The following is a 12,163-nucleotide window of genomic DNA, read 5'->3' on the forward strand; positions in this document are numbered from 1 at the left end:
GATGCTGCCACAATTTTTGAGTGAAGCTCTGAGACTCCGGCTTGTCCTCAGAGGTTTTAAAGGAATATGCAAGAACATTGATGAATAGTGCAAAAGACCAAACAAAGAGGGAGCAGGAGAAAACGGTGGCCAAATGCTGTGAGCTTTGCCAACAAATTGTCTCAGCTTGCCGACAGTTCCACCAATTGAATAAACAAAGCCAAATTAATCTGCTCCTTTTCTATTTATTTAGGCAAAAACATGGCTAAATAAACAAATTAACAAAGTAAAGCTGTGCATTTAAAACAAAGACTCAATCGTGTTACACATGAAATGACCTCATCCATGAAACACCACATCCAAACTCAGACATCTCTAAAATATACTGAGTAATGACACACACACACACACACACACACACACACACACACACACACACACACACACACACACACACACACACACACACACACACACACACACACACACACACACACACACACACACACACACACAGCTGATGTTGAAATAATGACACGGTACAGTAATCTACAGACACCGAAAATAAAAGAAATATAGGGTATTTACAATGCTGCATAAATAGCACTAAGTAAAAATAGCTGACATTCAAAATCAAACTATTTTTTCTGTCCAAATATTAAGCAATATAACAAAAAACTTGAGAAAAAAAAAAAGACATCGACAGACTTCATATAGCCGCTCTGACACAGGCAATAAATTAGACATCCATCTCCTTCATAATAAGAAATTGACAAGTATAAATCATCAAGATACAAAAATACATATAGTGCTCGTCTGTGTGTTTGTGGTTGCATGTACAGGGTCAGTAGGTTATACAGAATAAACAAATTATATCTCATCAAGACTACAAACTCTAAAATGTTTGCAATGACTTATGCTTGAAAATGTAGGCAACAGGTAAATCAAATTATTGACATAATCTATGGTATTAATATGATGCTGGAGATGCCTAATTCAGATCGTCTCAAACAAAAGTATTATTCCAAAGGAGGTCACCACAAAAAGTAAACATCACTAAAGTGACTGGGTAAGTAGTTGACTGGGGCAAAGATGACATGAATCCAGCATTGATTGCCATTCAGTACCTCCCAGTGTGAGGAGGCACCAGTAGGTTTGGACGTTGCAGTTGCATCTCCCGACCAGCAGGGTCCTCTAGAACTGGGACTCAGCATAGCCTTCGTCCACAGGAGGGCCCTTTTTCAGATCGTAGTAACTCTCGTCATCGTCCGTGTCCTGGAGACACACACACACACACACACACACACACAGACACACACACAGACACACACAGACACACACACACACACACCACAAGAAAAATCAATATTATATAAACCCTTAAGTCCTTAAGACATTGAGGTGATGCAAAATTAAACGTGAAATGGATCTGGCAGGCATGTCTTATTAAGTTATTAATGGGTTTGGGAAGTGTTGCAAAATGAAACATTGCGGACGGTACCATCAGATATAGGGCACAGCAGGTGGGCTTCTTTTCATTGGCCCCCGGTGGGTGGATGCCATACTCCTCTCTGGTGAACGCAGAATGGACAGCAAAGATGGTTAGTCATGACAGTGATCACACGTGCTCAAAACACGTCAACTCATCATTTTTTTTACTGATTTACACCAAAAACTTCACTGAATTCAGAACAATGTCTTAACCCGACACCCACTCTGAAATATTTGTTTCTGCATATGAAAAGAATAGTTCAAATTGGGATATTACCTTTCTTGCTGAGAGTGAGATGAGATGATCTACAATACTCTCACCTATGTCTGTATAAAGCCGTAAGCCAGTAAGCTAAGCAAATGATCATAACTAGACTTTTATTAAATAGTCAAAACAAAAAGACTGTGAGAAAAAGAGAACGGCTCATTGTTTACACACATGCTGTCAGAGTTATTAATGCATTGTGTTCACATGTATTACAGAGTAGCACTGGCTTGTTTAACATTTATATTCCTGTGTTACATCAGTCAAAAGAGCAAATACCAGCTTCCTGTGTGACTGCAACGTGCAGGGAGCAACACTGCTACACTACAAACCAGCCTGTAGATCAGCTAATTGAAGAAATTAGTACTAAGCTCCTCACTGATTCAACTGATTCACCTTAATTCACTAATTTAAATTGTTATTTAACCTTCAAATTAGCAACGCAGAAGCACATTTATAAACCATCAAAGTCTGCAATGAGTACTATTAACCCCAGGGGATCCGCAGCAGTGATTGCTTGAATAAATACTCACCCCTCCGTGACCTCTATGGGCGACCTGTACGCCTTCGATTGGTTTTGCTGCTTCTTGGGACAAAGCATCCGTCCAATCAGAACAAGGGTGATGATAGCAGAGGGGAGGAGGATGAAAGCGAGAAGGACCGCGACGTCAGAGAAGCGAATGCTGGGCGCTGGTGGGGAAGGATACGAGGTCATTAGAAACACATTATCAAGCTGTTTATGACTACCACGTCATGCCATACTCACTCAACAGAAGCATTAATTACACGCATACACTGTGCCCCCCATATACGGTGCATACAGTATATACAGCTGGTGTCATGTTGCACATAATAGCAGGAGATAATCAACTCTTACCCATTTCGTATGGACAATATATATATATATATATATCACTAAAACAAGACAAAAAGTGATCCTCAAAGAAATAGACCAGCATATGGAAACGTGTGTTTTTGCTTGTAAAAAGTTAGATGAGAAGATTCTTACACAGCAACTCTAAAACTCATGAAATTACACGCTGTGTCTTGTGTGTTAATCTGTACAGAAATAAGGGCTGTTGTCATTAACCTTAGATTAGTTTAAACATCCTTAGTATGATGACAACTATACCTGCCTCCAACGATCTACAATATGCTGACAGCAGACAGAGGCTAATATGCATGAGCCAATATGGCTAATATCATGACAGGCTAACACAAACACCAGAGAGATGTTTGGATGAGGCTACTCTCTAAAAGATGTGGCTGGCGGTGGTATTTTAAACTTCCTTTTCTTAGGCCGGTTTCTGCACATACACCGTATGCAATTTATTGTGAGAAAAGCCAAACCCAGACACCTGAGGTGGAATAAGTACACGCATTGATAGTGATTTAAAACCATACACAGCAAAAATGCATCTAGGTGCTATCGTAGTGTTGTGCTTGGTTATTTTTTAAAGCGTAGAGGAGCACCATGTTACCTTTTGGTGTGACGGTGAGTACCGTGTGTGAATTCGGCGACCCATGGACATCGGGAGGGTTTCTGACAGAGCACGTGTAGGTCCCATTATCGCTCAACGTGGCGTTAAGCAGAGAGATGGAGGCGTCCCCTCGCGCCGGGATTCCCTGCCACTGAATGCGATTAGTAAACTGGCCGTTCATTGGAGGGAATGCCCGTGAAGAGAAGTGGAAAAACTGGAAAGGGTAAAAAAAAAGAAAAAAAAATGTTTTATTTGCTTGAAACATATGTGTGTGGTCAAAAAGAGTGTTCTGTGGGCAAGGCTGCAAAACTATATCCAACAAAAATGTTTGGTGCCGAGAGGAAGGAGAAAAAAAAAAAAAAAAAAACACCAATTCAACTGGAAAGGCAAGATTCAAGGACATCAATCGCAGTCTGACCTAGAAAATAACCCTAATAACACCTAAGTAAAAAGTTAATTTAATAAGAATCACCATCACTCCTAAATCTCACTCAATGTTCCGCCTAAGGGAAAGTGTCTGGAGCAACAGGTGGTGGGACAGATGGTGGTGGGACGTTTTCTTTTGGCAATATTGTTGATAGCAGAGTTAGGAGAGTTGCCTGCTTCAGTTTGGAGATGCATGAATAAAAAATTGGATCGAGCACAAGAAAATGCACGTCTGCACTCTCTGGCTGAGAGAAGAAAAACTGAACTGGAGGTGTCTCAAAAACGGAACATTTAGCAGATGAGTCTGTTTTCAACAGCAAACTCCATTTCATGGTTACTCCCACCCGTCAGGCTGACCCTGTGTGTGTGGGTGGAGAAGGGGAAATGGAAATGTGGAGATACTACAGTCTATGTTTTTCACAGTAAACTTAAAGTGTGGATTATTCTTTAGCCACCCACAGCCAGATACATTTCAAAAAGCAAAACATATGCAAAACAAATAGGGAAATGAAAAGTGATTTGGTGATTTGGAAAGGAGACAAACAAAAAAAATGGAAAGTGGAACAGACCCAGGGTTTGGGTCAAGCTGAGCACTATATTTAATCCATTTATACACAGGTGTAAATGAACACACAGTGAAAACATTTCAGCTGATTTTTCAATTAAACCATAGAATCAAGTGTTTCAAACTTCACCCAGTTGTAAAGTAAACGAGGACCAAACTTGTTCCAGGACCTGAAAACAAATAAAGTTAAAGTAATGATTATTATTGTTTGATTGATTGTTTCCATGACGTCTTGTACTGAGCTGGTTGAGTCAGATAAGTGGCTTTTAGATTATTTGCAGGATCAGATCAAAGCTGCATGGCCTGCATCCGTGCTCTCAAAGCAAAACAGAAGGGAGTTATCAATTTTGCTACAAACCACTATGGATATATATATATATATATATATATATATATATCTCACCTAATCGCACAAGTGCAACTACCTTTCCAGCGAACAGATCGTGTGGGTGTCTCCAAGCACACCTTCAGCAGAGTCAGCAGTACAAAGTTCAAAATGGCTGGGTGAAGTGAAATAGGGTGTCGGAGGGTGTGGTGATTAATAAACACACTCTCGGCCAGTTTGGTGAAGCAGTATACATGATTGCATCAACCTAATGTAATTTCAGTCATAATTCCACTGTATGTCTCTAAAACGTGACACAGCAGCATTTGGAGGTCCAGAATAAAACTGAGCAGATTTTTTAAATTTTTTTTTTATAAAGGAATTAAAAAGAGGCTGTGACGCACACAATTAATGAACTCCAGTGATCCAAGGTCTCCTGCAGGTAATGAAGAGTTACAATGCACCGATCGGATAATCTGCAGCAGCCTGGTGTCTTTGATTCACTCTGGCCAAGCACTTCTCAAATCAGAGTGCCACACATGTATCAACATATGTGCTGCTGCCTTCAGATGGCTGCAGGGGATTAGATGGACAAGCTTTTTGTACAGTATAAATAAGCCGGACAACAGAATCACTCATTCATTTATAGATAAACGGATAAAATAGCACACAGTTTCGACTACAATCAACAGTGTGGAAATACTTTACCAGAGCAGATAAAACGGTCAGCTGCAACATTATGTATGTATACTGTTCATTGCACCACCTTCAAAATAGGAAGCAAAGTGTTCTAGAAAGGCACAAAGCCTCGATAGAAAATAGAGAACACCAGCGAGCCGATTTTGCAGAAGTTGTGTTTAAACTATTTTCAGGCAATTGAGACTCACATCAACACAATTAGCAGACCCAGGTTGTGCCACATCAGGGTGTTCATAACTATTATTGTTTTATGAAAAATGTAAGTGAGCAGAGAAGCTGAGTCTGTATAAGGTATTATCCTAATTTTAAATATAACTACATAACGTTATTTATTACAAATTCATCTGGAATGTTTGCGTAAATTATTTCCTCATAAAAAAATAGATGGCTCTCAGAAGAGTGAATATCTGTCAAAGCCATGCAGTGTTTTAAGCAAATGAGAAGTTAATCAATTCTTCTTTGCCCTAATTCAAGTCTCATGTAATTAAATACAGACAAAAAATCAGTTCAATGTTGGCATTTATAACAGATCCAAAATAAAAATCAACAGTGCAAGCTTCACACGTTTGTGAAGTTTTGTCACTATATCACATTAAGAACTGAAAGTATCAAATAATCAATAAGAACAGCAGCAGAGCATACGGAGACAAGCACCGTTTGTATGTATGTGATGTAATGTAGTGTTTATCAAAATATGAAGAAATAGAAGCAGGCTTCCATCGTATTAAAAATGCATGACATTTAGATTGCATAATCTGGTCTCCACATATCATTACTGTAAAGATCTAGGCGTAAAAATGTTTATCACCATGCCTAGTGTATATGTTTACACACTGGAAATTATGATAATAACTGTTAATGGCATGCCAATGATCTGAGGCAACACAAAAAGCAAAAAGGAAACACAGAATCACCTGAAAAGTCACCGATACAGTTCTATGGGTTTACAACGGTGCAGGTGCATTATTCTGAGAGACTGATTGCAGGCCTGGCTGATCATTTGAAGACTTGGCAGAGTTCCGCCTACATGAGAGCAGCTGAAGTCACTGACTTCATCGTCTGCTCGGTCTGGAAACAGACTTTAGACCCAATGATCCCTTTAAACTCAGGAGAAATGCAGCAACACGGCCAAGGATATTTGGATTGTTGCTGGGGCCACCCATTCTACAAATCTAGATGATGGTCTAGACAGAAGCTTCCACGACTTGACAAATTCAAAACCAGCTCCCAAATGAAGTCTTAGATTATCTTAATAGATTTATTTCAGCATTATTCAGCACAATTCAATTGCCAACTCGTCCAATTACCATGAGCTTTCACTGATATTTGACTGAACGCTCAGCCTCTCTTCTCCAATCTACAAAATTAATTCTCATCAGGACTGAGGTAATTATGCAAGTCACTGAAGCACTGCAGCAATTCAGATTGACACTAAAGCCTTGGCTGCAAAATTATATTTTCTGATGGCGCTTTTCACATGCTTATTCATGGTCTTTCCCAGTGTGATATACGGCTGGGGACACAGAGGCCAATCAACCAGCCAAAACTGCTAATGAAATTGGATGGAAAATAAACGGAGGCTTAGAAATAGAAAAAATGAATAAATAATAAACCCCAGACTTGGTTCCATCTATTGGCCGTATCTGGAAACTGCCACACGTGATTAATATTGTGATAAAGAAGTCAAACTGGTTAACTTGGGCGAAGGAAACACAGGTTGTGGTGTGGAGTGTTCTTAGGCAGCAGCCGGCACACCTTTTTACAAATACCTGTGTGGTGATATAACACCACGCGATCTGCTGACACACGTGCAAACACACACTGACCAATACACACAGCGTCCTTCTGCTCCTCCTGCTCCTACATGCTTTTAAACCAGAAAACTGCATCTTAATGACTAAACCAACAGCACTCCATATCAGCGGAGCCACAAAACATTAGCCTCCACTTAGCTCTGAGTGCTCCTATAGGAAATGGGAGCATATAGGGTTGCAGCTACCACACTAAGGATTCCCATGGTCCAAATGCAATTACACAGAACCACACTTGATGGCCGTCTTCAAATACAAATGGAACTGCTTAAATTATGTGGTGGATTCATAGTGGATTGGTTGCTGAAACTAAATCCGAAGTGTTCAGGGTTAGAGGACTGAGTGCAGTTACGGGTTGAGATGGATACATCTCAATGCATTTGGAACACGACCACGAGAGTGCCACATAGGAAGAGGTATTAAGGTAGCTGACCAGATGGGGTTTCCTGGGGGGGGGGGGGCTCAGGAAGACACAAAGGGTGAACTGGAATGTGAAGGGGAAAAACCTGGACATTACCTCAGCAGTGATGCTGATAAGTCCAGCGTATTGGTACACACAGTATCTACACCGAAACCAAGACTCTATTCTGAGTGCAGGTGTAGGCGAAGGTTTGGAAAGCAAGAGTCGAGCTGGTCAACAATGCAAATAAAGCAGCTAGAAGTCATGTTTGTCCAGGATAAGCAATAGAAGCCACATACCTTGCAGTGAACATGAGGTCTTACAAATTAAATGGAAAAAGCTATAGACATAAATGAGGAGGAAAAGAAACAAAATAAAAACGATGAAACAAAAAAATATATAAGGATCACAAGGTGACATCTTCAAATGACTTTTTATCTGACCAACAGTCAAAAGTCTCCAAATATTCAGTGTATTTTCATGGTGGACAAAGAAAATATTCAGTTTACAAGGTGGAAGCCCTGATTTTGTTTAGTGTGTGTGTGTGTGTGTGTGTGTTCAACAAATTGACTCATAAATCAATCGATTCATTTGAAGCCCTTTTTGATACAGTAGCACAATCCAGTGCAAGCACCGAAAAATTGATTTCATCCAAAGTAATTCTGATAAATGCGTACTCACCGTCAGTGGCGGCCCTCCAGTCTGGGGCCTATAAGACCAGTCCACAGTCATCTTACTGGTCGGTGTACTGGTGGAAGCAAAAGTGCAAGCCAACGCAACAGTATCCCCTGTAGATGCATGGAGCTCTGCTGGAGTGCTCACTGTGATGGAGGAGACCAGGGAGGGGACTGCAGGGGAAATGGTAGAAAGAAGGAGTGAAGAAAACAAAAGGTGAAGGAAGAATATAACTGATATGAGCAGATTGACATGTTTAGGTGTCCAGGACACATTGTGAGCGAGTGATTTCACTCACTTCCTGTAAGCAAAAATAGTGAATAAACAACCGGATAGCATCTATATGCCCACACTGCGGTGGCATGAAAGTGTCAGCACAGCAAATTCCTACTGAGAGACGCTGAGCCAAGATATATTCTTCTACAAGTTCCTCTTGTTCTATCTGACAGATTCGCTACACATCCGTCTTCAGCCTGCATATGAAGCTATGTCCCTGTATCTCTAGGCATGTTTTTTTTTCTTTTCCCACAGTTATCACTTCAATCAGCCAAAAAGGGGCCAGACAGAGAAAAGTTGGCCATAAATTATAATTTGGGACTTGCTCAACTGTACCCACGAATATTCGAAACTGACATCTTATTTGAAGAGAGAACCTTGGCATATTTTGTAACATTGAGCCATTAATGAGCCGTTTTTCTTACTAAATGTTAGGATAGCTGGGTAAGCATGAAGTGAGTACAAAAATACCCAGTGTATCGTTTAGTAATCCGTCTTAACTAACTAGTATTACGTCTGTGTATTTCATTAAATCAATGTGTTACTTGGCGGTATTATTATCAAATATAAGATACGTTATTCATTCCCTTTGGGAAATGATTGCATGGAGGACAAGTTTAATAAAAATAAATTGTATGAATGTAAAAAGATAGTAGCAAAGTAATGCAGAGTACTGTGGGACTGTAAGATCTCAGATAAGTAAATATATTTTATGGATATACGACGAGAGAATATATATTGATTTAGTTTTACTGTGGCTGTATAAATATAATTTATGGCACTGTTAAGATTGCTGCTAGACTGACCCGTTAATACCACTGCTTTTGCATGCACTGCCTTGGGTTTTTTTTTTAACCCTTGTGAATATGTTGTTTTTGAAAGGCCACACCAAGAAATACAGATTGAAGCGGAATATTTCATTAGATCAAAGTTGTGAAAACATTGGGCCAATCTAACAAGAAGAACAAGTTATTACTCTGAAGAAATTAAAAGTGTGACCTGCTTTTTATTATTAAAATTAAGTCTCTCGGGACTTCTTCTATATTTGTTGGACTTTTACAGCAATCCATCACAGATATTTCAATCAGGACCAAAGTAGACAGACTGAAGACAATTAGACAACTAAAGTTGCATGTTAACAACTTTAGTTGTCATTATTACACAGTCCTACATTTCAAAGCAGAGGCCTCAAACGGCCTTTTCTCCGTGGGTGATTATACCATATTACTGCTGTATCCGATGTTAGTCAGACACCACTGTTTCCATCTGAGACCAAAATAGCAATGATAAGGGGAAAAAGTTGATCTTATACTGAAAGATATCATGCGATAAGCCCGACTGATCTCCAAAGACCCCGGGGTGAGCGAGTTGACAACATGGCCATAGTTATCTCTTCGTGAGAGTGGAAAATCAAGCCATGAAAGCCAAACCTCCTCTTGCCCTTGGGGACACGATATTTCGTGCCGGGGCAGGGAAGTTGGTCATGTTGACACCTAGTTCCTGGCAGAAGTCTGCTGTTAGATTTAATAGAGGAAATATTAAGTGAGAAGGAAGATGTCCTATTGTGATGTTCCCTAGCTGTGCCTTGACCCTGGCAGGGTGTGTATATCCCGGCAGACACTGTGCTCCAGGCACACATGCAGCTCAAAAAAGTCTAATCAAATAACTGCAAACCATAATGACTAATCTGCTGCATACATTTTCTGACTAAGATGCACATTAGCCATTACTGTACGCACTCTCTGTTATTCCTTCAGAAACATATCGGGTGATTTGAGAGCGAGGCAAACAAACCGGCCACAGTTCAGGGCCATGTTTGTAATACGTCTGGTAGAAAGACAGGGCTCCTAACTCAGCTGTCAAAGTCCGTCCGAGCATGGCTGTCTACACCGGCATGTGCAGCTAGTGTACAATTCAACATGAGGCTTAACATGGGCTGCTTTGACTTATTGACAAACGCCGTGTGATATTAAAATGTGGCCGGGGTCGAGTTCACTACACCTTCATGGCGGACACGTATTCACATATCTCCGTGTGTCCACCTTTAATGGAGGGTTTTAACGCGAGTCTGCGTCCGTGTTAAACAGTGATATTAACCATAACCCCCTAAACAAACTCAACATGGCGTTTTAGTGTCTAATGAGCCGTAGTGAACACCTGGAAATGAAACGGGACAGGCAAAAAGTAGACGTCGACATTGTACTGGGGGGGGGGGATAGCAGTGCCACTAGAGTTTTAAAAAGTAGAACTTTTAACTAACAACGTTTCTGCGTTGAATTGTGTTGAATTAGTGTCCTGTTTACTCACCGAACAAGCCGAGTAAATACAGCAGCAGGACGACGTTGAGAGCGCTGATCCCTCGGAGCGGCCGACGCATTTTTAGTGGTGAAAACGGGTTTCACTCGCGTGACGATACCAAAAAAAAAAAAGTTGCGTCAAAGCTTCGGAAACATACCGTCCATACTCTTATTTTGCCATGACTCAGTTTCTCCGACGCGACCGCTGGCTGCTGGCTGACTCTCCTATACCTCTCCTATACCTGACAAACAGGTGTATCAGGAAGTGGCTGTGGGATCACTGGGAGTTTAGAAAAAACAAAAAAACATGTAACTTTGAAACTCTGATGATCAGCAGTAAACTGTTTAGAAATCTACAAATTATTATAATTATTATAATTATTATTATTATTATTATTATTATTATTATTATTATTATTATTATTATTATAAACAAGTTATTTTTTAATAGATAGGCAAAGATTTTAGTAATCAAAAAAGGTGGCATACTTCTTGCCATCTAGGCTTTTGGGGTCAAATTGCGAAAGCCAAAATAAAACCATGTTAAAATATAGTACATTCTTGTTGCACGCCTCCATTCTTAGACTCATATGACCCTCACCTTATCTCTCCATCAAGTATTCTGTATAAAACCCACGGATGCTCTAGTGGGACTCCCCCGCCACTTCTAGGCACATTACTCTACTATCCCTGTCCCCAATCTTGTGTCCTTACAGTGGTAATTATCTCTAATGGGTGAGGGTATTTGTTTTTCTAGCCTTTTGCTGGTTCAGTTTCACTCCGGTGTAATGCTTTATCTCACCACTACATGTTTACACAGAGTCCCCTTTGAACTTCATTTAAATGCCTTTATTTAGATTGCATTGTCAGTTACATCTTCACAGCCGTCTGGTCTGCCAGGAGTGTTTCCTCCATCCTAACAACCCAGATTATGTCCACACTCTGGGTCTCGCTCCCTCAAATACACTGCGTATATCAGATGTGTGCCACTTTGACATAACAACAACCTATTTCATTCGATTTTTTCAACAAGTAGTCCTGTGTGCTTTGAAAAAAAAAGAGAATCACATGGGAAAAATTTGATCTAGTTAATGAGTTTGAGGAAAATGCTTACTTCTCATAACGTCCTAACTTAATTAAAATTTTTAAAAAAGCCGCCATGCCTGGAGGCTCTCTAATAAGGGACAGTGATAAGTGGGGTTGTCGTGCAATAAATAGAAATTACCCTATGTGAATTATTAATGCATAACTAACTTCTAATTTACTGCGGACCCCGTGGAAACAAGGGACAAGGACAGTGAGTTTCAGCAATAATAAAGATGAAATTTGGGCAAGAAACGATCAATGTTTTATCACTGTTTACCTTTTGACAGACATCCAGCGATTTCTTCATCCTTCACAGTAAAGCAAGCAGCATTTTTGCTTCACGCTCCTAACTGGCTGTACTTTGTGCTTATGTTCAGTTCCTTGCAA

The 12,163-nt window shown here is 40.2% G+C and overlaps 1 protein-coding gene across 1 annotated transcript; it reads right to left on the reverse strand.

Annotated features, from left to right (window-relative positions):
• Positions 1-210: 210 nt before the first annotated feature.
• mpzl3 (myelin protein zero-like 3) lies at positions 211-10,927 on the reverse strand. Its single transcript, XM_084018837.1, has 6 exons — positions 10,701-10,927; positions 8,124-8,290; positions 3,217-3,430; positions 2,269-2,425; positions 1,481-1,550; positions 211-1,254 (listed from the first exon to the last, which is right to left on the reverse strand). Exons 1-6 carry the CDS (start codon positions 10,768-10,770, stop codon positions 1,174-1,176), a joined length of 759 nt encoding a protein of 252 aa, XP_083874963.1. The 5' UTR covers positions 10,771-10,927; the 3' UTR covers positions 211-1,173.
• Positions 10,928-12,163: the final 1,236 nt, after the last annotated feature.

This window comes from Eutrigla gurnardus (genome assembly GCF_963514095.1).
Source record: "Eutrigla gurnardus genome assembly, chromosome: 10".
Lineage (NCBI taxonomy): Eukaryota > Metazoa > Chordata > Actinopteri > Perciformes > Triglidae > Eutrigla > Eutrigla gurnardus.

What these genes read in the sequence shown, in the direction of transcription:
- mpzl3 (XM_084018837.1), bottom strand. Translation starts at nt 10,770, where the DNA reads ATGCGTCGGCCGCTCCGAGGGATCAGCGCTCTCAACGTCGTCCTGCTG. An exon ending in CCCATAGAGGTCACGGAGGG is followed by an intron (nt 1,551 to 2,268) that starts GTGAGTATTTAT and finishes TGCGTTCACCAG; the next exon opens with AGAGGAGTATGGCATCCACC. An exon ending in GCTGTGCCCTATATCTGATG is followed by an intron (nt 1,255 to 1,480) that starts GTACCGTCCGCA and finishes GTGTGTCTCCAG; the next exon opens with GACACGGACGATGACGAGAG.